This window comes from Oryctolagus cuniculus, chromosome 10, assembly GCF_964237555.1.
Source record: "Oryctolagus cuniculus chromosome 10, mOryCun1.1, whole genome shotgun sequence".
NCBI lineage: Eukaryota > Metazoa > Chordata > Mammalia > Lagomorpha > Leporidae > Oryctolagus > Oryctolagus cuniculus.
The window spans coordinates 66,411,238-66,437,639 of record NC_091441.1 but is presented as its reverse complement, the minus strand read 5'-3'; the positions used below and the strand labels follow the sequence as shown (position 1 = coordinate 66,437,639).

Here is a 26,402-nt window from a genome sequence, read left to right as displayed (position 1 = left end):
GAGGGAAAGACAGAGAGAAAGGTCTTCCATCTGCTGGTCCACTTCCCAAATGGCCACAATGGCTGGTGCTGCACTGATCCGAAGCCAGGAGCCAGGAGCTTCCTCCAGGTCTCCCACGTGGGTGCAGGGGCCTAAGGACTTGAGCCATCCTCCACTGCTTTCCCAGGCCATAGCAGAGAATTGGACTGGAAGAAAAGCAGCCGGGACTAGAACTGGCGACCATATGGGATGCCGGTGCTACAAGCGGAGGATTAACCTACTGTGCCACAGTGCTGGCCCCTACCTGTACTTATTGACAGAATGCCTTGACATAACAATTTCACCAAAGGGCTTAACCAACCATAAAATCATTTTATGAAAAGATACTAATAAATTGATTATGAATTAGCAGATAGAAAGTAGAAGAAAGGGATAAACAAAACACAGATGAATTTATTAAGCAATGAGTAAAATGATAAAATATCATACAATGCAGAACAAATAAACACATATTATTTTGTAACGTGCAAGTCAGAGAGAGAAGTGAACAAAGAAGCAAGCTTCCCATTGCTGCTTTATAATCCTAAGCCAACAATGTTTGGGGCGGGGTTCAGCTGAAGCCTGGCACTCAATCCGGGGCTCCCTTGTGGGTGGTACAGACCCAACCACTTCAGTCATGACCTGCTCTATCCCAGGGTGCACATCAGCAGAAGCTGGAACTGGGCGCAAATGTGGCACTTGAACCCAGACATTGCAGTACAGGATGTGGGTATCTTTTATTTTTTCTTTCCTTGAGAACAAGTTTTATTGTTAATTAAGTAAGCACCCAAGAAAATAAGCAATGGAGTTGGACACTTAGGCATAACTAAAACTTATAAGACTTAAGAATATCCTCTGTTTAATATACTAAATGAAATAAATCTTTGAGAACAAGTTTTACTGTTAGCTCCCATAATGTAATTCTTTGAGGACAGAGGTCCTGCATGAGAAGTTAGTGCACAGTGACTCCTGTGTTAATTTAACAATTATCACTTTTACATATGATGTCAGTTACCACCTGAGGCTTTTGACATGAGCTGCCTAGGCTATGGAACCCTTTTGAATCCACAAACTCCTTCAGGTATGACAAGGCCAAAAGCAAAGTAGAAATTCTCTCTTCCCTTCAGAGAAAAGTACCTTCTTCTTTGATGACCACTTCTTTCCACTGGGATTTCACAGAAATCCTTCATGTAGGACATTTTTTTGCCACAGTGTCTTGGTTTTCCACACCTGAAATGCTCTTGTAGGCTTTTCAGCCAGAGCAGAATGCCTTAAGGGTTGATTCTGAGGTCAGAGTACTACTTAAAGCGACTGTCATTCTAAGAGTCCGCTGTATGGACTGCTTCCCATGTTGGAGCATTCACTCCTACCAGAGTCTTTAACTGTGAAGCCAAAAAAAAAAAAAGCCCATCTCTTGAATTTGTATTTTGATAATGTGTATTACTGATTTTTTCCTATCATACTTACATCTCTGTGCCCACTACTAGCAGAATCATGGAGTGGAGTGTCATCATCTAATCCTTGTGTGTTGACATCTGCTCCAGCTGCAATAAGGATCTTAGCAACATCGTAATATCCAACATTGCATGCTTCATGCAGTGGAGTCCAACCTAGAGTTAGAATATTAATTTAACATATGGTTCACAAACACTAATTCCAAGATAAAGGCTTTCCAAATACATTTCTATGTGTGACATCATAATTCTAAATTGCCCATGATACCAAAGGAAAAAGAAATGAAAAAGCTGTTCAAAACAAACACCAAAGGACAACACTCAGTTTACAGAAAGTTCATTAGAGATATTATCATTTCCACTGGGGATAAATTATTTCATTCAAGTATTAAGTATTCCTTTTTCAGCATTAAACACACTTGTTTCAAAATCATTTGAACTAAAGAAAAAAAAAACAGAAAAAGTAGGCAAAATACTGATGATATACTTGTTTGGAGTCTTTCATTGACCAAAACCCTATGTTTTAAAGGCTTTATTCTGTGAAGTTGATAAAATACTTCCTGGATTTAATGTTTATTTTAACTAAAATTCATTTATTGTCATTTTAATTACTTTTACAATAAAAAGTTACATGTTCACAAAAGTATTAGAAACCACTAAAAAAAGTGTGAAGAAGGAAATAAGCATACCCATAATCTACCCTCAGATGTAATCATTTAAAAAATATAATTATCTACTAGTTCTCCCCTATCTTTACAAAGCATGGATGAAAAAATGTTTAACCTGTTTCCTCTACTAACTCAAGTACAATTACTTACATCATTATGTTATTCTACATGACAGTATTCTACTAATCAAATATACCATAACTTATTTTAAGATGCTCATATTACCAGAGGGTATGGCTAGTTTTTAAATATTAGAAACAATGTTGCTAGAAGTATCCTTACAACTAAGTCATCATCTACACCTGTACAACCACAACTAAATATTTAAAATAAATCTTTTTTTTTTTTTTTTCAGGCAGAGTCGACAGTGAGAGAGAGAAACAGAGAGAAAGGTCTTTCTTTTGACGTTGGTTCACCCTCCAATGGCCGCCACGGCTGGCGCGCTGTGGCCGGCGCACCGCGCTGATCCGAAGGCAGGAGCCAGGTGCTTCTCCTGGTCTCCCACGGGGTGCAGGGCCCAAGCACTTGGGCCATCCTCCACTGCACTCCCTGGCCACAGCAGAGAGCTGGCCTGGAAGAGGAGCAACCGCGACAGAATCTGGCGCCCCGACCGGGACTAGAACCTGGTGTGCCGGCACCGCTAGGCGGAGGATTAGCCTATTGAGCTGCGGCGCCGGCCTTAAAATAAATAAGTGGAACACTTAGACCAAAAAGAATTGTATATTTAAAGCTTTTGATAAATACTACCACGTTTTCCCCTAGAATGGATGCTGTGTATTTAAAGTAGATGCTGTATGTCACTCCTTTCCCCACTTACACTGAATAGAGAAATCAATTACAGATGTATTAATGGGCCTACTAGTACAAACAAAACAAAATATGGCAAACAGAAAATACAGAAATATAATTTTATGAAACAGAGACAGCAAATATCTTCTCAAATAAAATACCAGAGCAAGAACTCACAAATGAAAAGATAACTGATATGATTACATAAAGATTGAAACTCTAGTATAATAAACACTATAATTAAAGTTCAGTGTAAGCCAGACAGTGAAAATCTTTACATATATGACAAAAAAATATAGTTTGGACTACATGAAGGGCTCCATTAAAAATAGTACCAAATCAAATAACAATGGGCAAAGGGTCAGATCTGACAATTCACAAGATAATGTCTACTATCACTACCAATTATGAAAATCAAACTAAAATATTTCTCACTTGTCAGATTAATAATTAAGTTGATACATCTAGTTTTGGTGCAGAAATGAGAAAAAAGGCACTGATACAGATATCCTAGTGGGCAAATCTGTCATTATTTCAAAAACCTTAAACATGTATCTCTTTTGATTTAGCAGTTTCAATTCTACTGAAATATTTACGTAACTATACACAAAGATGTTTGGATAAGGGTGCTCACTACTATACTGCCCAAGGAAATCTGTATATTATGCAGTTGTTAAAAATGAAATATGTATGTGTCATATATACATGTACACACACTGAGAGACATACAGATAGAAGTATCTGTAGGACCTCAGGCAGAATGTAACTATATACTGATATAGATGGAGTAATTTCATCTGTTTAAACAAAAGGCCTACATAAACAAATATTCATTTTTATATATAATAATGAAAATTCATTAAAAGATAACCACCAAATCATTAATGCTTTTACAGAAAAGAAAGAAACTGGGAGGAGAGAAGGTAGAATAATACAGTCAGTGAAATAAAGGGGAATTTCTATACAGCTCTCTGAATACTTTCAGTGTTTGAATGCTTTACAGTAGGAATGTACTGGTATGTTATGGATATTTATATATATATGTTTATTTGGGTCATTAAAGTGAAAAGAGTAATATAATCGTTAAGAATTCTCATGTTCAAATTAACAAATGTTCTTCAAAGAATTTTGACTATAGCCAGCGCCTCCGCTCACTAGGCTAATCCTCTGCCTTGCGGCACCGGCACACCGGGTTCTAGTCCCAGTTGGGGTGCCGGATTCTGTCCCGGTTGCCCCTCTTCCAGGCCAGCTCTCTGCTGTGGCCAGGGAGTGCAGTGGAGGATGGCCCGAGTACTTGGGCCCTGCACCCCATGGGAGACCAGGAGAAGAACCTGGCTCCTGCCATCAGATCAGCGTGGTGCGCCGGCCGCAGCATGCCGGCCGCGGTGGCCATTGGAGGGTGAACCAACGGCAAAGGAAGATCTTTCTCTCTGTCTCTCTCTCACTGTCCACTCTGTCAAAAAAATTTAAAAAAATAAATAAATAAATAAAAAGAATTTTGACTGAACTACTTGGACAACATTACATATTTAAGTTCACCTAAACAGAGCCAAATTTAGATGAGGATCCATAAAGTAATATGTCAATTAAAATGTAATACATAAAGATCTGAGTAATTACAGCATGAAATTACAGCAGGTATCAAGGTTTTATGCACACATCCCAAAAGATTTATGATAAAGAATACCAGAATCTATCTTTCCAGCAAAAGGAATAAAATAAAGTAGATGAAGCTGTAATCAGGATGTTTAAAGTTTGAATTTCTGAATATTAGTCTGGAATTAACCATTCTTACCTGCAAAATCTTTCACATTCACATTTGCCCCTAAACTTATTAATTCTTTGACTTGCTTCACATCTCCTCGAATAGCTGCCATGTGTAACGGAGTTTCACCACGTTCATTTCTTTTATTAACTTTATCTTTCTGCCGAGATGAAGAACTGGGAGCTTTCTTCTGGGCTGGTGTTTGTGATGGATGATTTGGTGTGGAATCTGTAAGAAAGAAGAAAGTTTGCAAAAGTTCTGGGCCATCTATTTCATATACTTACTGAAAGGTTTTTTACTGATAATCTGCTAATTTCCTGGACACAGGGAATGCCTTCCCATCCTAACAACCCAGAACTTGACTTGGATTATACATTTTTAAGTTGAACCAGATACATGAAATAAATCTTCCTTTCACGTTGCCAAATATCATGAGTCAATTCAGAAAAATGTTTCTCTGTCAATTCATAAAATTATGTTATGATAATAAAATATCAAGTAATACTATAAAAGTGCTTGCTTCATGAATATTTTGATTAACTGCAAAAAAAAATGTGTTTTTCCTAGGCTATTATTCTAAGACAGATGCAATGAAATTGATGACGGGAATTCAAACATTGGCCTCAGATAAAGCGTTAGAGTTCTGTTCCGATATTAAGCACAAATTAAGGACATGATGATTTTAGTGTGAAAATTAAGCTAAAGATCTGCAATAAGTTCAGTCTTGAAAAAGGCGTATAAGAACTTTGATTCTTACATATATTTTTTTTTAAAAAGATTTATTTATTTATTTGAGAGGCAGAGTTACAGAGAGGGAGAGATAGAAAGAGAGGTCTTCCATCCACTGGTTCACTCCCCAAATGGCTGCAATGGCTGGAGCTGGGCTGATACAAAGCCAGGAGCCAGGAGCTTCTTTCTGGTCTCCCACATGGGTGCAGGGGCCCAAACACTTGGGCCATCTTCCACTGCTTTCCCAGGCCATAAGCAGAGAGCTGGATTGGAAGAGAAGCAGCTGTGATATGAACCAGTGCCTATAATATGGGATGCCAGCGCCACCAGTGGAGGCTTAACCTAATACACCACAGCGCCAGCCCTTCTTATCTTTTATTTTTCTTTTAGTTACATTAAAAATAACAAGTCAAACCAGACGATGCTGGAAGCTCTTGCCTCCATTTCAGAACTTAAAAAAAAAAAAAACAAACCCAATACTTAATGATTTCTTTTATCTTTAATTTTTACTTTTTTGAAAGGTAGATAGAGATTGAGAGATTCAGAGATTGGAAGTGGAAGAGGGTGAGGGAGGCAGAAGTGGAGCGAAGGGGAAAAGGAGGAGAGACAGAGAAAAAAGAAAGATCTATCTACTGGTTCATTCCTCAAATTCTCACAACAGCCAGGGCTGGGCCCGTTCAAAGCTGGGAGCCAAGAACTTAATCTGAGTTTCCCACATAGGTGGCAGGAACCCATCTACTTGGGCCAACACCTCCTGCCTCCCAAGGTGCACATTAGCAGGAAGCTGGAATGGAAAGTGGAGCTGGGACTCAAAACCAGGCACTCCAATATAGGATGAATTTTAACTGCTGAGCCAAACTTCTACCCCTCAATTATTTTCTTAATCAATTAAGTACTCAAGACTTAGTGTTAATTCTGAAAAAAAAATTATGAAAAATAACTTTCTATCATCTTGTGAACATAATAAGAACTCAGCAGCAGTATCAGCCTTTCCTCAGTAAGAAAAAAGACTAAGCTTGACCTTTTGGAATATAAAGTACATTGTCTCAATAACACCATTCCACTTAAGTATTTCTAGAAAGGACCTTGTAATATTCATTATTATATGTCTACTGCTTAGAAGACTTCTTGGTACAAAGCAGGATTCAAGAAATATTTGTGGGGCAGCCCTGTGGCGTAGAGGGTAAAGCTGCTGCCTGCTGTGCCGGCATCCCGTATGGGCACTGGTTTGAGTCCCTGCCACACCTGCTTCAGCTCTCTGCTATGGCCTGGGAAAGCAGTAGAAGATGGCTCAAGACCTTGGGCCCCTGTACCCATGTGGGAGACCCAGAAGAGGTTCCTGACTTCGGATCAGCATAGCTCCAGCCGTTGAGGCCAAATGGGGAGTGAATCAGCAGACAGAAGACCTCTCTGTTTCTCTCTGCCTCTCCTTCTCTCTCTGTATAACTGTTTCAAATAAATAAATAAATCTTAAAAAAAAAGACATATTTGTTGATAGAAAAACTGAATTTTATTGTAATCTTACAAATTACTAAGAAAACCATCTTGTTGAATTTCTGCATCTATCCCAATGGCCTAAGCTAATTGTTAAAACAGTCAATTCTGAACCTCAAATGTGATGGTAAAAAACTTGACGTTTCATAACCTTTTCAATCCAGTTCTATATATATTAAAATAAAGCTGACAGACAATTATCTTTAAATTAAGAGAACCAACTAGAGAACATTATAGTTTAATATTATTTCTACTGAAAAAACAAACTATAAAAGAAGTAATGTTCACTCCCCAAATGGCTGGGACTGGGCCAGGCTAAAGCCAGGAGCTAGAGCTTCGTCCAAGTTTCCCACAAGGGTGGAGAGACCTAAGGTCTTGGGCCATCCTCCTCTGTCTTACCAGGTATATTAACAGGGAGCTGGATTGGAAGTGCAGCAGGTACGACAAGAAAAGGAGCCCATAGCACTGCAGGTGGCGGCTTAACCTTCCATGCCACAGCATGGGCCCCTTATCTTAAAGTTTTAACTCTGTAAAATATCTTTAATTTGGTCTTTCCCCAATTGTAGGTAGAAAAGGAGGGAGTAACGGAAACAAAATATTCTGTTTTTAAAAAGCAGGAGGCCCCTCATTATTTTAACTTGTAAGTTTTGAAGATAATTTTTATCCCAAGAGCTTTATACTCTTTAAAATTAACTTGTAACAATTATACTTAATTATAGGGTACAACTGGTATCTCAACACATACACATCTTACACTAATCAAATCACAGTCACCAGCATTTTCATGTCCTGATCATTTGGAGACTTTGAGCACTTCTCTTTTAGCTCTTCATAAAATGTAAAGGATATTCAAAAAGTTCATGGAAAGTGTATTATACTACTCAGCTGTAAAAAAAAAAAAAACCACAAAAATGAAATCCTGTCTTCTGCAAAAGGATGGAAACCATTATACTGAGTGAAATAAGCCAGTCCCAAAAAGTCAAGATATGTTTTCCCTGATCCGAGGTAACTATAGAGAAACTGAAATGTCATATTTCAGAGTGAAATGGACATTTTGAGATTTGATGATTATTTACAGTACTTACCTCTTCTGTTGAAGAACAGTGTTTTCCTTCATACTATTTGTTGAACTCTTTTACTCAGTGTAGTTTTAACTATATAATAATTTAGTACACTGAAAACAGATTTTTGTAAAAATTTAAGAGTGGGAATATGAGAGGCAGAAGGGCTGGAGTGTGGGAGGGAGGGAAGATGGGGGGGAGTATCACTATGTTCCTAAATCTGTTTATATAAAAGACATAAAACCTGTATAACTTAAATAAAATTTTTAAATTAAAAATGCATATATTTTAAAATTTGCTTGCACCAAAATAAATCTATCTTTTAATTCCAATTCCCTATGAGGTTTTTAAAGTATTTTTTAAAGGGGGAGGGGGAGAGGGAGAATCTTTTATCTGCTGTTTTACTGCCCAGAAGGTCCCAACAGCTGGGGCAGGGAGAGGGGGCGAGAGGGGGAGGAGGGACGGGGGAAGAGGGGAAGAGTATCTTCTATCTGCTGTTTTATTCCCCAGAAGGCCCCAACTGCTGGGGCTGGGCCATGCCAAAGCCAGGAGTCAAGACCTTTGTCCTGGTCTCTCATATGGGTGCAGGGGCCCAAGAACCTGAAGCCATCGCCACTGCTTTCCCAGACCATTAGCAGTTGGATTGGAGCAGCAAGGATACTAACTTGTGTCCAAATGGGATGCCAACATTACAAGTAGATGGCTCCACCTGCCATGGCACAATGCCAGCCCACTTAAAAACTCTTAAAATTTAACTTTGTTGTCCTAATGATAATCAATATAGGGCACAGATGTGTGGCTCAGTGGTTCCGATACCCCTATCCCATACCAAACTGCCTGGTTTCAAGTCCCAGCTCCACCTCTGATTCCACCTTCCTTCTAATGCAAACCCTTGGGGAAGTTGGTGATTCAAATATGTGAGTTTCCCAAATGGGAGACTTGGAATGAGTTCTCAGCTCCTGGTTTCAACCTTGCCCAGCCCGGGCTATTTTGGGCATCTGGGGAATGAACCAGATGTCTGTTTTTTTGAATAAAAATAAACAAAAAGATTATTCATTTCTTTCCAATCAAGTTCAACAAGGTTTGTTGCATTACCTGGAGTCTTATATATAAATTCCTGGAATTCAGTCAAAAGAAATTTTTTTCTCCATACAAAATATACCTTCTTGTATAAGTCAATGAGAACTATACAACTCAAATTTTTCTTTTATTTTTAGTTGCCAGGATGCACAGATAAGTTCAATGCTCAATAGTAACAACTATCTCAGTCCAGATGTCTGGTTTTTATCTATCTCCTTAATGCCCTTTTAACAAAATGAGCACATTGCTTGGCTAGTTCTCCCTTTGATTTTGTCCTGCTGGTAAGCCTTCTTCAATTAATTTAGGAGAACAAAGAAAAGGAACAAGCACACACATATATACACATAACACCATAATTGAAACTGCAAAATGAAATATGAAATACACTTACTATACTGCATTTTTCCTTTAAAATAAATTAGATCTTAAACAACAAAATATAGCTCACATACTTAGTTTCTGCAAGCAGCATATGATATGTTTACCAGTTTATCAATGGTGTGCGAGTAAAAGGAAAAGAAATCATAAGCCTGGAAGCAAGAAATGGATAAATGAAATCTTAAGCAAGGTAAAAAGTTCTGAATGGATTTTTTTAGCTTATTAACTCATTTCTAAATTATTCATTTTATTGAACAAGCATTTACTGAATTCACCACATGCAAAGATCCTTACTCTTGTATAGTTACCTTCTAACGTAGTAGAGGATACAGACAATACAAAAACTGTCACAAATAATCATTAAATTACAAACAGATGTTACAAGTAATACTGATTAAATCCAATAAAGGATTAAAAATTAAAAGTAGTTAAAAATAATTAAGACAAAGCAAGGCTGTCCAAGGAAAACTTAAAATATACGTCAAACCAATAATGGCAGGTGTCACCTGGACTGTTGTCTCTTGCTGTCATCTGCATAAGAAGTGCCATCTGCTTCCGCTCAGAGAGTGGATAACCAAAGAGAATGCTAACTGGAGTGGATTTCTTATTTCCAGCTTCCTTTTTTGTTTTCTTCTTCTCAGGACCTTCTTTCTCTGAAATTATTAATACATATATAAGAATCTTAAACGTTAAGCAATATATAAGGCAACTTTCTGATAAATGCCATACATGTATATGAGAAATATGTATAACATGAAGCTAGTACTGGATTTATATAATTATAAAAGCAATTTTCTTCCTGAATGCTTAACAAATTTTAATTCTATTGTTTTTAGAAAATTAATATTTGGAAATTTATTCCAGCAAAATTTGTACTTCAGTGATTTGTTCTATTAAAATTTCACTTATCCAGTAACATTTCATATATCCCCTAGTGCAGTCATCCCTTGATATTCACAGGGAATTGGTTCCAAGATGTTCTGCTTTCTCCAACCCAGATACCAAAATCCATGGATACTCAAGTCTTCACATAAAAATTGTGTAGTGGTTTAATACAACCTATGCATATCCTCCCACATACTTTATATCAACTCCAGATTACTATAATACCTAACACAACGTAAAACTATATACAAGTTATACAGTATTTTTATATATATATACAGTATTTTTTTAAGATTTATTCATTTATTTGAAAGTCAGAGTTACAGAGAGAGAGAGAGAGAGAGGCAGAGAAAGAGAAAGAGAAAGAGAAAGGGGGGGAGGGAGAGAGAGAGAGAGAGAGAAAGAGAGCGAGAGACAGACAGAGACACGTCTTCCATCCACTGGTTCACTCCCCAATTGGCTGTAATGGCCAGAGCTGCACGGATCCAAAGCCAGGAGCCTCATCTGGGTCTTAAGCGGGTGTAGGGGCCCAAGCACTTGGGCCATCTTCCACTGCTTTCTCAGGCCATAGCAGAGCTCTGGATCGGAAGTGGAGGAGTTGGGATTTGAACTGATGCCCATATGGGATGCCATCACTGCAGGCAGCAGCTTTACCCGCCATGCCACAGCAATAGCCCTTATACAGTATTGCTTAGAGGATAAAGAAAAGGAAAAAAATCTGTACATGTTCAGTACTGATGCAATCTTTTCCAAGTATTTTCCATCCATGATTAGTTGAATCTGTGGATACAGAGCCGACTGTATCTTTGAAACTTCTCTTTTGCTCTAATTTTATTCTTCTTCATTACTGCTAAGCCTGTACACCAAAACACATTCAAATTACTTCCTTAATTCAGCAATGATTTGCACAATCTTCCATGGAGCCCAGCAGATACATCTCATTGCACTCAGTAATTACTGAAAACAAGCACCAAATCATTTTATTCTTGTCATACAATAGTTGAACATGGAATGATAGTACCTAAAGCTGTAGCTGTGGGTTGTCAGAACCTTCAAAAATCTAAAACTTTGCAAGGGCTTTTCAAGAGATCTGATTTCTCACATTTAACTATTTGGGAAAATTATTTGGCAATGCAGCCACCCCTGATTAAGTGGTAGGGAACTCAAACTGAAATGGATTCCATGAGTAAGAGATACGGATGTCTCTTTTCTTTAGGACTTCTCTGGGAATTAATGCAGGTGACTGTGCAAGCTAACACACAGGTCTGGCTACTAATCTGTGTAGGCATCTATTTTTTCAGGAAATCTTATATAAACATCTAGAACTTTCTAATCCATATTTGAGAGTATATGTAAAGAGGAGCTGCAAAATAAAGATAAAATTTAAAAATAGCAAAAATTACTGTGTGATGTTAGGGCAGAGTGGGTTAAGTTGCTGCCTGCAATGCCAGCATCTCATGTGGGCATGGGTTTGAGTCTGGGCTGCTCCACTTCCAATCCAGCTCGCTGCTAATGGGCCTAGGAAGGCAGCGGAAAATGGCCCAAGTACTTGGGCCCCTGCATCCATGTCAGAGATCTAGATGGAGCTCCAGCCTCCTGGACTTAGCCTAGCCCAGCCCCAGGATATTGTGGCCATTTGGGGAGTGAACCAGTAGATGGAAAATAGCTCTTTCTCCTCTCTCCTCTCCCCTCTCTCTCCTCTTCTCTCTCTCTTCTCTCTCTCTCCCTCCCTCAGGACCTCTCTGTCTTTACCTCTCTCTGTAACGCTTTCAAATAAATAAATCTTAAAAAAAAAAAAAAAAGCAAAAATTAGCGGGACACAGGAAAGCTTAACAGTTAGTACAATGTCTTTTACAAGCAGATATGGCCAGTAGCTAGAATACGCTAACATATTCATATACTCCACTGCCCACAATGCATTCAAAATTCAATGGCATCTAATGTCCATTTTGCTGAATATTTTTTATTTATTTATTTTTTTATTTTTTTATTTTTTGACAGGCAGAGTGGACAGTGAGAGAGAGAGACAGAGAGAAAGGTCTTCCTTTGCCGTTGGTTCACCCTCCAATGGCCGCCACGGCCGGCGCGCTGCAGCCGGCGCACCGCGCTGATCCGATGGCAGGAGCCAGGAGCCAGGTGCTTTTCCTGGTCTCCCATGGGGTGCAGGGCCCAAGCACCTGGGCCATCCTCCACTGCACTCCCTGGTCACAGCAGAGAGCTGGCCTGGAAGAGGGGCAACCGGGACAGAATCCGGCGCCCCAACTGGGACTAGAACCCGGTGTGCCGGCGCCGCAAGGCGGAGGATTAGCCTAGTGAGCCGCGGCGCCGGCCCAATTTTGCTGAATATTTTTGTAATACAACAAAAAAGTTTAGGACATACTTAAATCAACTTTTATTAATATTTATAATATAATCTATCATCTTCATAGCTCTGATATTTTGTATTAGCATAGTTCTTATTTTCTTATCATTAATCATTCAATATAGTATAAATCTAATCTCAGAATAACAGTTAAACACTACACTTATTACAAAGCAGTAAACATGTCTGTCGCAATGTCTTTATTTTCCAATACATATATACTTTCTGTTAAAAACATTCTGTACATCTTGGTTCCTAAATACTTACTAAGATACTACAAATATTGTTATTTTAATAATTTTGTAAATATACTAAGTATATTTCTCCCCTAAAATTAAGATTCTATAAAATAGAAAGTAGAAAAGATTTTTCAATGATAGTAAAAACTAGTAACAAAAAATACCTATCCTTAAAATATTTTCTAAAATTTTGTCTTTATTTTCTTTTAGTAGCATTTTAATATAATGTATAAAAAAGATGACAATAAAGTGATAGAATATATATACTAGAGTTACAAAAGAGACAGAAAATCATTATTAGAATTCCATGCTGCCAACTGATCAAATAATTATTACACTTTGGAAAGAATAAACATACAGTATATATTACTAATATTTAAACAAAAATTCAAATAATATACTAGCATCCAAGATTGAATCTTTTTTGAGTTACTAGAGAAATCTGAAATCCTGTTTTGCATGAGATAAGCAAAGAAGGTAGTGAACAGTACCTGGTATAAGGCAGCGGGGTTAGAGACAGCCATACCAATTCTTCAAAACTGTACTATTACGTCTCAAAATAACAGCTTTTCAGTTTAAAGCAGTTAACAAGATTTTGACTATTTGGGATCTATCCTGTGATATGAGGAGACTTCAAAAAGTTCATGTACAATATGTATTAAGAAAAAACATGATTTGAAAACTTTTTGCTCCAAAATAAACTTACCTTTTAATTCCATTTGCCACAAATTTTTTTAAGTCTCCTCATAAACTATATGTTTGAAAAAGCTAGGTAACTGAATTTCAGTAACTAAAAAATGTATTTATCCTAATAATGGACCAAAGCTTTTAACACAGGTGCTCACTTAGCATAGTCTACCATGGATGTGCCAGTCCACTCAGTCAGCTTAGAGATTTCTAAGGCAAAAGATTAACTAAGATTACACAAATAAGGGGGGTGGGGGAGAGACACACAGAGAGAGAGAGAGAGGGAGAGAGAAAAAGAGGGAGAGAGGGAGGGAGGGGGGGAGAGGGGGAGAGAGAAAGAAAGGAAATGGACTTTGTATCAATCCAACATTCTTTCAAGATTCACAGAATCTTTAAAAACACAAAGGTGTCCCAGTCTTATAATCTTGAAAATCAATGCTTCCTTTTCAGGTCCTGTCAGAATACATAAAAAGCTTAACATTGTGAGTTTCCAATTATGTGTAGAGTATCTTGGGAAACAACTGGTTCATAAACATGTCAGCGTCTCATAAATTAAAGAATACAACACTTTCCACATAGCAGTCACCATGTAAGGAAAGAACCAATGGAACTACTATTCAAACACAGTGAATCTGCCATGGTTGCAATGTGTACATTTAAACTCTGAGAAAAAAGTGCCATTACTCTGTGCTTCTCAAATATCTACATAAATCTCTTAACCACTGAGTATCTTTATCTTGACTCCCTGCAATACTGCTCAGATCATGGATGGCTTCATCACATACAGCTCTTTTAGGTACGCCTGGGAACTTAGGTGTCCCCGTTTACAAAAGTATACTTAATTCCATTGCAACTGACCGTAAATATGCTCCCCACTGCCAAACCTGTTAAACAGAACTACTGATTTATCAGCTTAATTAACAACTTTCAGGATAATTTTAGGAATGATTATTTGAGTCTACTAGCACCCTCAGAAATTTACAAAGTAAAAAGCATATCAGAAATAGGTTTATTTCAGTTTTTAATAACAAAATGTCTTATGCTGAAAAATGGACACTTAGATACCCAGACTAAAAAGTTCAGAGATAAAAATGTCATCCTACTTAAAAAAAAAAAAAAATCGAAACACTTAACACTAATTAGTTTCTTGCCAACCACTGGAGAAAACTTTTTTTAAAAAATGACAGTATTTGTATATTCTTTCCTACCTAAAGCAATTAAGGATCAGTAAAATATAATAACCGGTGCCACAGTTAAACAGATTCCAGCAATTGATGGTAATGGCCTTTCTCCAAACACCTGCATTTTCATCCACTTACACTTAAATTCAACCTGGGCAACAAAGTCAACAAAGACTAAAGAGCTTAATGGAAATAACTTCTAAATTTTTGTTTTTAAAAAACATCACATGACTGAAGAGTAAGATGACACTACTAAAATCAGGACACTTGGTATAACTTGACTCAGGATACCTTAGGTATCCCCTCACAGGGTTCACTGCACTGTGCTATGCCAGGGTTTGACTTTCACAATGTTTTCTACAGGAATGGTGTTCCCATATTACACTGTACAAATCTGAGCAAAGTACACAACAGTCCTGCTTACAATGTTCACACATAGCATGTGCTGGATATTATGCACTGGATACCTCAGAATAAAAACTGGAAAATTTGGGGTCATTCATGTAGCTTATTTATTCAACTGCAGACCACTATATACTGCTTTGAAAACAAGTAACAGTACAATACTTAATTGTAAATGTGACAGAAACCACTGACTAAACAGGAGGACCTGATAATCTAATTACCTGAGTATGTCCTGTAAGAAGATAAAAGTCTCTCCCCCCAATTTTCACTTGTATGTCCTGGGTCTGAATCTACAGAATGAGAAGAGACAGGAGAAAAGAAAAAGGCACACGAAGGGAAATGCAACAAACCAACATTTTTCAAAAGACTACCAATTAGTCAATGATCTTTCACTGTTTTCCCAAAAGATTAGTTTTTAAGATGAAGCCAAAAGTACATTTAAAACACAGGTTTGGCCAATACCTAAGATTTCAGTTGCTTCAACTGTAGTATCTTGAAGTTGAGAAATTCAACATGCAGTTTCAATAATAGACATTACTGATGTTGTTATTAAAACACACCATCTCTTTGGACATTATCTTTTTCCACCTCCAAAAAGATATCTGTCTTTCAAAAACTTGAATTACCCTTTTTATTTTATGAGTGCCACAACTATGCCAAACACTTTGGACTGCAGTAGCATTCTATATTGCAGATCTTCCTATAAATTATATATACTTCAAGTGTATGATTACTAGTGAAGACTTCTTTGCAGACTAAATCAAAATAAAGTTTATCATGTAAGAACATAAGAAGTCTGCCTAACAGTTCATGATAGAGAAATAAGAATACGAAGAATGGACTAAGGCAATATGCCCAGAGTAGATATTTTTACTTACAAAAAACATGCCATTTCAACTCACCATAATATTACTCTGATCTTCAAATCCTCAATTTATTGATATATACTTTTTCCTCAGGATCATTATTTTAGACAATATTTTGATTTCAGTTAGGTATAAGTAACCAAGTGTTGGGAAAAACCAACAAAAAACTAACCAAAGAACAACCCCCAAACACAGTATCTGAAAAATTTAAAGATAAGCCTAAAAGTTTAGTGTCTGAAAGGGAGACTGTTAACAGGGTAACATTTAGACCAATTTTAAACTAAGTGAGTAAACAAATTGAATAACAAGAATTTCAATTAATATTTCTATTTCAAAATGGAATACATTAAGTAACTACAATTCATGAAAAAAATAATGCTTCAAATTTCATATAAAAAAAGCAAAAAATTTAAAACAGCTTCCATGAGATTGTGAAGCAGAAAAAAGGGTGGTGACAATAAAGTTGTTTCAACTGGATTAAATGGATTCCTGAAAGCAGACATTATTTTAACAGATTACAAAGCCTTAATTCAGGAACTGGAGAATTTAAGCTTCCATATCCTGCACCATCACTCAGCTATGTCTTCTTTCTGTCCAGGAAAACAGAACTGCTAAGGCTGGCTGGCAGAAAAGATTTAGTTTATAAAATTTCAACATGCTCTCTAACTACAACTGTGGATTCTGGGAACAGTTCATCCTGTCCCTCTTTTAGCTTTCTCATACCATATTATACAGAATGTCAAAAGAATAAGGCAATAAGTAAATAAATGATGCTTAAAACAGGAAACAATTATTAAAGAAAAAAACGAAGGCTACTGTATCTGTCTAGTTAAACATGCAAACTTAAATGATAAACCTCTATAGAACATTTCACCTATCAAACCTAAAGAAAAACATGTCCTCCTGTGTATCTGAGGTTAAACAACATTCCTATACTGCTGAAGGCTTTATAATAAGGTATGATTACTTTGGAAAAACATCAAGAAATCACAGAAATGTTTAATCTTCCAACACTGTGACCCTACTCCTGGGAATAAATAATAAAGAAAGAATTTAGGGTATGACAAAAATATAACCTGCAAAGATGCTCTTAATAGCATTACTCTTATCAAAATAATTGGAAATTCAGTTTGAAGACCGAGATTCACTCATATGTAGTCTCAAGAGAGTTGTTCAATACATTCATGTTAAGGGAATATAGCATTCTCTTGGACACTTGTGACTAGAAAAGTATGATTTTAGGGGCTGGCGCTGTGGCGCAAGGCATTAAAGCCCCAGCCTGCAGTGCCAGCATCCCATATGGGCACTGGTTCAAGTCCCGGCTGCTCCACTTCCAATCCAGCTCCCTGCTACTGTGACTCGGAAAACAGCAGCAGATGGCTCAACTCCTTGGGACCTTACACCCACATGGGAGACCCAGAAGAAGCTCCTGGCTTTGGATCGGCTTAGATCCGGCAGTTGCAGCCATTTTGGGAGTGGACCATCATATGGAAGATCTCTCTCTCTCTCTGTTTCTACCTCTCTTTGTAACTCTGTCAAATAAATAAAGCAAATCTTTAAAAAAAAAAAAAAAGACTAACAGTGTAGGTAAAGACGTTAATGATTATTAAAGATGACCAAAGTTATCAGTTATGATTACTATACACTTTATATAATGGCAGACATTATAAGCTGCCTACTCAATTTTCATTCTTACCAGGAACAACTCAATTTTTATCTTAATGACAATAAACCCAGCTAAAATTATCTGATTTTTCAGGCTCCATTGCAAATACAAAAGCCTAACCAGTGATCTAAACAGAAGTTACTAGGGAGACTTTCTTCTATAAAAAGGTCAACTTTCACTGGGAGAAAGATACTTTTGTGTCTGGTCTTTTCTCTTTCTACTTCCGGTGATTATAAGGTAAAACGTTTAAGGACAAACATTTCAAGCTAAAGTTTGCAGTACGTATAAGCTAAAGGTAGCAGAACAAAATTGAAAAAACAACAACAACAGTGTCTGATGGCATTATTTAGCTTCAACACCAATGCTGAACTACCTATGCCTGACATTTTTACTATTAAATTAAAAATTTTTTAATTCTTACTATTTAAAATTTTTATACCAGTGTTATTTTGTTATAACTAATTTATGTATCACACAGTGAATTACATATTATGTCATTTAAAGATCACAGTTGTCTGAAATCACTATTTTATATTTTTACAGATGAAGATACTGGGACTTATAAAGAAAGAATTCAAATATCTGGCTAGGGCTTATAGGGGGCTGAGTAGGAACTCACTAGTCACTCTAAAAAACCTTTCATAATAAACACTGGTATGATTTACTTCCACTTAAACTACATTAACTTACCCTGTCAGGATTCTAGACTAGGAGACATGAAAGTAAAATGAAAAATGACACAGCAAAACTGATGTAACAGAATACCAAATGACTTCTAGATAAGTAGTTGCGATAGGTTCAATGAGTCACTGTATATATTGGCTTCTCAATATATAATGAGATAAAATTTACAGGAATTCTCTGACAGGGTAAGACAATATGGGATAAACACTGGAATGATATAAGCAGACAGGATGGCAAAATGTTGAAATAAAGTAATTTAGAATGAACAATGTACAATGAGGACCCACAGGAATGACTTCAAATTATGCTGTATTACCATCTCTAACTTTATTGGTCTAGTCAAGTGTTTACTTTTTAGGATGTTATCTTTTAGAAAAGTAGTAAGTGATGTAAAACTTACATCGTACTAAGGTCTCTTAAAACGAAGAATAAGAAGCCCTAATTCATTTGATAACATTACTGGTGATTTTGGGGACTAGTGGGTCTTCCTTGGACAATGATATGAATAGCTACTGAAAAAAAAAATGACTTTGTTGTATAGAAGTGACATACAAAAAATCTTCAAAAAGTTCAAATAAAATGTGCATTATGAAAAAATTATGCACACATTTAAAAAAAATTTTTGCACTAAAATAAATTTTACCTTTACTTAAAATTTTAAAATCTTAAAATTTATTTTCATTTACAGAGAGAAAGATTCTCCATTTGTTGATTCACTCCCCAAATACCTGCAAACAGCTGGGGCTGAAAACAGGCCAAAGCCTGGAACTCATCTGAGTCTCCCAACTGGGTGGCTGGGACTCAAGTACTTGAGCCATCATTAGGGTGGCAAGATTAATAGGAAGCTGGAATAAGAAGTGAAGGCAAGACTTGAAGCCAGGTACTCTAATATAGGATGTGAGTGCCCTAAAGAGTGTCTTAACCACTGTGCTAAAAGCCCACTCCTACACTTTATCTTTTAATTCCATTTTTCATGAACTTTTTAAGTATCCACATCTGTCCTTTATTCTAAAAATCAAAGTCACACATAAAGTAGAAAGAATAAAGTTACTAATATTCCAAAACCTCAAAATGAAGTGTTACTTTCCAGTGAGCATTATTCAAAGCATCTGTCTAAATAATTGTAAAGACGGCCGGCGCCGCAGCTCACTAGGCTAATCCTCCGCCTGCGCCACCAGCACCCCGGGTTCTAGTCCCAGTTAGGGCACCGGATTCTGTCCTGGTTGCTCCTCTTCCGGCGCTGTGGCGTAGCGGATAAAGCAGCCGCCTGCAGTGTCAGCATCCCATATGGGTGCCGAGTGGAGTCCCAGCTGCTCCATTTCTGATCCAGCTCTCTGCTATGGTCTGGGAGAGCAGTAGAAGATGGCCCAAGTCCTTGGGCCCCTACATCTTTGTGGGAGACCCAGAAGCTGCTCCTGGCTCCTGGCTTCAGATTGGCGCAGCTCTACTGTTGCAACCAATGCAACCAATTGGGGAATAGTGGATGGAAGACCTCTCTCTCTTTTCTGCTTCTGCCTCTCTGTAAATCTGCCTTTTAAATAAATAAATAAATCTTTGGGGGAAAAGAAACTATACCATTTCAGAATATACAGTATCAGCTAACCTCTTTCTATGAGAGATGAAGATGGAGTAACACTGTTAAGGCTTGCTTCATAGTCCCCATTCCTTGTTCTTTTCTTTTACTGCGTCAGAGCTTGTAACATTCATATTTTGTTCTGAACTCAAAATACATCTACCATGTTTAGGCTTAATTCTGACAGTGAAATAGCTGCTTATATTTAAATAGCCACATTTTATCTTTCCAAATATTTTTATCTTTCCAAATATGCATTGTATCATGTGTGCACAGATACACATATAAATCATATTTAATACAATCAAATAATACTATTACTTCATAACCTAATTTTTCACTTCTAATATCTTGAACATCTGTCTACATCATGTATTCTTTTTTTTTTTTTTTTACAGATTTATTTATTTATTTAAAAAGTAGAGTTAGAGAGAGGCAGAGAATGAGAGAAATCTTTCATCTGCTAGTTCACTCTCCAGATGGCTGCAGGTCAGAGCTGGGCCAGGCCGAAGCTAGGAGCCAGGAATTTCTTCTGGGTCTCCCACAGAGGCTCAGGGGTCCCGACCACTCAGACCATCTTCTGTTGTTTTTCCCAAGCACATTAGCAGGGAGCTGGATTGGAAATGGAGCAGCTGGGACTTGAACCAGCACCTATATGGGAGGCCAGTGCTGCAGGTGGTAGCTTAAACTGCTGTGCCACAGTACCAGTTCCACATCATGTATTCTTCTACAATGTTATTTTTAATAGTGAAAACCACATTTCTTCATTGGATGAATCATTATTTAACAGATCCTATAAAGCTGAGATATTCTTAAAGACTGATTTTTGCTCTCATTATTTACATAGAATAAATACCAAAAAAGAAATTAGTCAAATGTTAAGAAACTTGTTTTTTTGATAAATGTTTTTATATTTACCTCCAACAAGGTATTCTTTTAATTTATAGCAATTAAAACAGGTTCGTATTTGCAACCTAGGACCACTAGGTATGATATAGACTAATTTTGTTAGTCATAAATTATAACTGTATCTATTGATTACCATTGATTTTCTGTAGATATTTCTTTGCCAGTTGTTTTTGTAACTCCATTGTTGTAAGCTCCTATTTGTACATTTTGTTCATATTGCCATTTTTGTATATTTTCACATCTAAGAGACTGTTAAATACTTTGTATATTTAAGTGTTACTGTATATATTTTAAATATTTGCCTCTCTAAATATTTACCTTTACTGTTTCAACTAATAGCTTAAAACACAGTACATTACATAAGATCAGTGTACAATACAGAGTTCAATGCTATAATTATCTTTCATATGTAGAATATCATTTAATAGCATATTGGGTTCTATTTTATTTTTTAAAATTATAAAAAGTAAAAGAAAGCCAGATCATAAATATTTTGTTTTGCTTTGGACACAGGGAAATTCTTTTTAATGTCCTGGTTATGTGTGGTGTGTAAAACTCTCTAGCTCTGGCTGGCACCGTGGCTCAATAGGCTAATCTCCGCCTGTGGCGCCAGCACACTGGGTTCTAGTCCCAGTTGGGGCGCCGGATTCTGTCCTGGTTGCTCCTCTTCCTGTCCAGCTTTCTGCTGTGGCCCGGGAATGCAGTGGAGGATGGCCCCAGTCCTTGGGCCCTGCACCCCATGGGAGAACAGGAGAAGCACCTGGCTCCTGGCTTCGGATCAGTGCAGTGCACCGGCCGCAGTGGCCATTGGAGGGTGAACCAACGGTAAAGGAAGACCTTTCTCCCTGTCTCTCACTGTCCACTCTGCCTGTCAAAACAAAAAAGCCTCTCTTGCTCTATTATTTAGTAAAATTTATAAACTTAGCCTACCAAAATTACAAATAAAAAGGCACTTCAAAAAGTTCATGGAAAAATAGAAAAACTTATTTTGGTACAAACATTTTGAAATTTATGCAATATTTTTTCATAATACAGATATTCAATGAACTTTCTGAAAATTTCTCTATATAATTTCCCTCATATTTTAAATCCATCAAAATCTTGTTTGATGATGGCATGTGACTCTTCTAAAAGGAAAAGTTTATTATAAAACATTTCTTAAAATAATTTTTTAAAGGATTTTATGTATTTATTTGAGAGGCAGAGTTACAGACAGAGAGGGAAAGACAGAGAGAAAGGTCTTCCATCTGCTGGTTCACTCCCCAAATGGATGCAATGTCTGGAGCTGAGCCAATCTGAAGCCAGGAGCCAGGAGCTTCTTCTGGGTCTCCCAGGTGGGTGCAGGGGCCCAAGCACTTGGGCCATCTTTCACTGCTTTCCTAGGCCATAAGCAGAGAGTGGTTTGGAAGAGGAGCAGCTGGGACAAGAACCCATGCCCCTATGGGATGTTGGCACCGCAGGTAGAGATTTAGCCTACCAAGCCACAGCACCAGCCGTCTTAAAGGGGAAAAAGCTGGGATCACTTCAGCAGGTCTTGACCTGCTTATGACACTGACATCCCATATCTGAATGCCAATGTCCTGGCTGCCCTGCTTCTGATTCAAATCCCTGTTAATGTGCCTAAGAAGGTAAATGAAAATGGCTCAAGTACTTGGGTCCCTGTCACCTATGTAGGAGACCTGGATAGAGTTCTGATCCTGACTTTGGCCTGGTCCAGCTCAGGTGGTTGTGGCCATTTGGGGAGTGAACTAGTGGATGGAAGATCTCTATGTCTCTCTGCCTTTCAAACAAATCAATAAATCTTAAAAAAGGGGGGGGGGCAGGACTTCAACATCCCATTAAATTCACATAGAGAAAAAAATGCAGCAGGGTAAATACATAATGCAGTTATTAAAATATAAATTAGATTATACCTAACATTCCCATCTTCCTAAATAATATTTTCTCTTTAATTTCACACTAAATAAAAGACTAACAATTCATCTAATTTAATTACAAAGACTTGTGGGGAGGAAATTTATTCCCATTTTGAAACTTTACTTATTCCTAAAAAAAAAAGGTAGCAGTTTGAATTTTTCAAAATTCCTTCTTAAACCTGTTACAAATATCCCTATTATTAGAAAATAAAACCTGGGTAATGTAAATAATATAAAGATGAGTAGCAAACTGACTTAAAAAGAGAAGGGATGAGTGTATCATAATATGCTATCTGCGTAATAACAAAGTATGTTGTAAGTACTGTGTCATTAGTCAATTTAATCGTGTGAACATCACGGGGTATATTTATACAAACAAGTGGCTGTAAAATCAGTAGCTGATATAATCTTATAGAATCATTGTCATATAGTGCTGACCAAAATGGGGGCTGACATTGTGGTACAGTGGGTTAAGCAGCCACCTTCCAGGCTGGCATTCCATATGAGTGCTAGTTTGAGTCCTGGCTGCTCCACTTCCAATCCAGCAACTTGCCTATATACCTCAGAAAACAGTAGAAAATGGCCCAAGTACTTGGGGCCCAAGTACATGGGAGACCTGGATGGAGGTCCAGGATCCTGGCTTTGGTTTGGTCCAGTCACAGCCATTGTAGCCAGTTAGGGAGTGAACCAGTGGGTGGAAGAGAGATTTCTTTTTCTCCTCTTAACTCTTGACTTTGAAATAAATAAATAAATCTTAAACAAACAAACCTGGACCGAAATTGTATGTGGCATGCAACTAAGTCACCTTCTTGTCAGCTAAGCAACACAGTACTAGTTTGAGCTTCTCAATTATGAGTACAGTCATGCTTCAGAAAAAGGACTCAATCTCTGGAAGAAATCAATGCACTTAAAATGAACAAAACACATAATTCCTTTATCACTGCACTAGAGATTTAAAAATGTCATGAATATTTAAGAACAATTTAATTCAAGCTGAGAGAAAACAAAAAAATACACAAAAAGATATGAATCAAGATCTAGAATCAAGATCATTTCTGTACTGATGCTTAAGATGGCTAGAAAGAGGCAAGCATTTAGCCTATAAAGATTCATGTCACTTATCAGAGTTTATGGGTTTGATTCCCAGCTCTAACTTCTAACTCCTGCTTCCTGCTAATGGGAACCCAGGAAGGAAGTGATGATGGCTCCAGTAATTGGGTTACTGCCACTCACATCAGAGACCTGGATTGTGTTCCTGGCTCCCAGCTGTTGAGCATTTGGGGAATGAAACAGCAGCTGGAAGCTCCATCTGCTTCTCAAAAAAAAAAAAAAAAAAAAAAAAAAAATTGGGTGGAAAGATATAAGAAAGACCATCTCTGTACAGAAACTCAAAATGGAATATTGGGGCTGGCGATGTGGCGCAGCAGGTTAACACCCTGGCCTGCAGTGCCAGCATCCCGTATGGGCGCCGGTTCGAGTCCCAGCTGCTCCACTTCCAATCCAGCTCTCTGCTATGGCCTAGAAAAGCAGTAGAAGATGGCCCAAGTCCTTGGACCCCTGCACCTGTGTGGGAGACCCGGAGGAAGCTCCTGGCTCCTTGCTTCAGACTGGCGAAACGCTGGCTGTTGTGGCCAATTGGGGAGTGAACCATCGGATGGAAGACCTCTCTCTCTGCCTCTCCTTCTCTCTGTGTAATGCTGACTTTCAAATAAAATAAATAAATCTTTTAAAAAAACAAACAAAATGGAATATTAATTTTCTGTGAATAAAGTAAAATATTGTTAGTTCATTACTAATATTTCATAGAAGGAATGAAACTATGACAAATACATAACAAACTTTTAGGTTTATATTAGTTTTAAGAAATGATTAGCTCAAGGCTAAAGCACAACCTAGTAATTTATTAGATGGCAGTAGTAAGATTCTCATCTGTTATGAATAATTGAGGTTCATGGATCTTCACCAATAATTTCTAGTAATTTAAGAGTTTTGAGAAACTAAATTACTATCAATAGCACTTAGGTAGTCAGCCTGAATTTTTTTAGTGTGGTACATATTTCTAGACATAAAATTTACAACCTTCATTAGTATGTCCAGTATGTCTACAAAAACTCAACGACTTTTGCTCCCTTATCATCGAGTAAAATTTTCATCATTAGAATGCTCACCCAAAAATTTAAGTTCTGAAATCAGGTTTGTAATAAACACTGAGAGAGAAAGGAATAAACATACTACTTTTTATCTCTGTTTAGAAATCACATTTATATGATAACAGATGAATGTCTATCACAAAATGATAAATTTGAAATACAAATATTTCTCTATAAACTGGGGTGTCAAGCAGAGTGGTGCAGGTGAAAAGAAAACCACAATAAGCAAATGATTAAGATTTTTAACAGAAAACAACAAATCACTCTACCTGTGTCTGAATCTCGTTCTTCATTTCTTGATGGGCTAATAGTAAAAGGAAGTTTACGTTTCATGGATGATTTCTCTTTCATCTCCTTGCTCACATCATTTCGGTCAATTTTTGGAGTTTTGTTATAAGATGCAATCTTGTCTTTACTCTATTAGGAAATCAAATATAAATAAGTTATACCAATATTTGTCAAATAGCATCTTTATTAAGAACAATGTCAAACATACACAAAAGTAGAGAGAGGAATTACAAATCATCATTGTATTCCATGTACTCAAGACTCAGCTTCAACAATTAAAGGCCGATGCCGCGGTTCACTAGGCTAATCCTCCGCCTGTGGCACCGGCACACCAGGTTCTAGTCCCGGTCGGGGCGCCAGATTCTGTCCCAGTTGCCCCTCTTCCAGGCCAGCTCTCTGCTGTGGCCAGGGAGTGCAGTGGAGGAGGGCCCAACTCCTTGGGCCCTGCACCCCATGGGAGACCAGGAGAAGCACCTGGCTTCTGTCTTCGGATCAGCACAGTGCACCAGCCGCAGCGCGCCGGCCGTGGCAGCCATTGGAGGGTGAACCAGCGGCAAAGGAAGACCTTTCTCTCTGTGTCTCTCTCACTGTCTACTCTGCCTATCAAAAAGAAAAAAAGACTCAGCTTCAACAATTAGAACATTTTTTCTATCTTCTTTCACAAACCCCTTTTACTTAGTAACAGAATTTTAAAATAAAAGATAATAGAATTTTAAAATAAAACAAAATATCTTAAGTATAACAATCACATATCTAAATATAATCTAGAGGTATCAAAACGAATATATAAATCTCAAAAAGAAATTCTGGATTGAACTAAACACATTTATATTGTATTTAAAAAAATACAGTGGTCTCTCTATCGACAGTTTCTGCATTTATGGATTCAACCATTTGCAAATTGAAGGTATTTGGAAAAGAAAATTGTGTCTGTACTAAATATGTACAGATTTTTTTTGTCATTATTCCCTAATCAACAAAGTATTTACACAGCATTTATACTGTAGTAGTGAATTTTAAGTAGTCTAGAAAGAATTAAAGTATACAAAAGCATAAAGATGTGTTATATGCAAATACTACACCATTTTACATAGACTTTGATTGTGCTATTATTGGAAGCCTTGAAACTAATCTCCTGAGGATACCGAGGGATGA

General features: G+C 37.3%; 1 protein-coding gene across 20 annotated transcripts in view; it reads right to left on the bottom strand.

The window, feature by feature from the left end:
* ANKRD12 (ankyrin repeat domain 12) overlaps positions 1-26,402 on the bottom strand; it is a 144,765-nt gene that overhangs the window by 75,620 nt on the left and 42,743 nt on the right. For 11 of the 20 annotated variants that reach the window (XR_011379433.1, XM_051852131.2, XM_070050478.1 and 8 more), the window contains 5 exons: positions 25,229-25,376; positions 15,417-15,485; positions 9,943-10,089; positions 4,725-4,922; positions 1,486-1,628 (listed from right to left, as the gene is read on the bottom strand). Coding sequence is in view for 19 of the 20 variants with exons in the window: in XM_051852131.2 (XP_051708091.2) it covers positions 1,486-1,628; positions 4,725-4,922; positions 9,943-10,089; positions 15,417-15,485; positions 25,229-25,376 (705 nt within the window). In the remaining variant the exon portion in view is untranslated. Of the gene's footprint in view, positions 1-1,485; positions 1,629-4,724; positions 4,923-7,671; positions 7,798-9,942; positions 10,090-15,416; positions 15,486-25,228; positions 25,377-26,402 lie in introns of those variants that run through there. The other 9 variants (XM_051852132.2, XM_070050473.1, XM_070050474.1 and 6 more) reach the window with 4 other exon arrangements.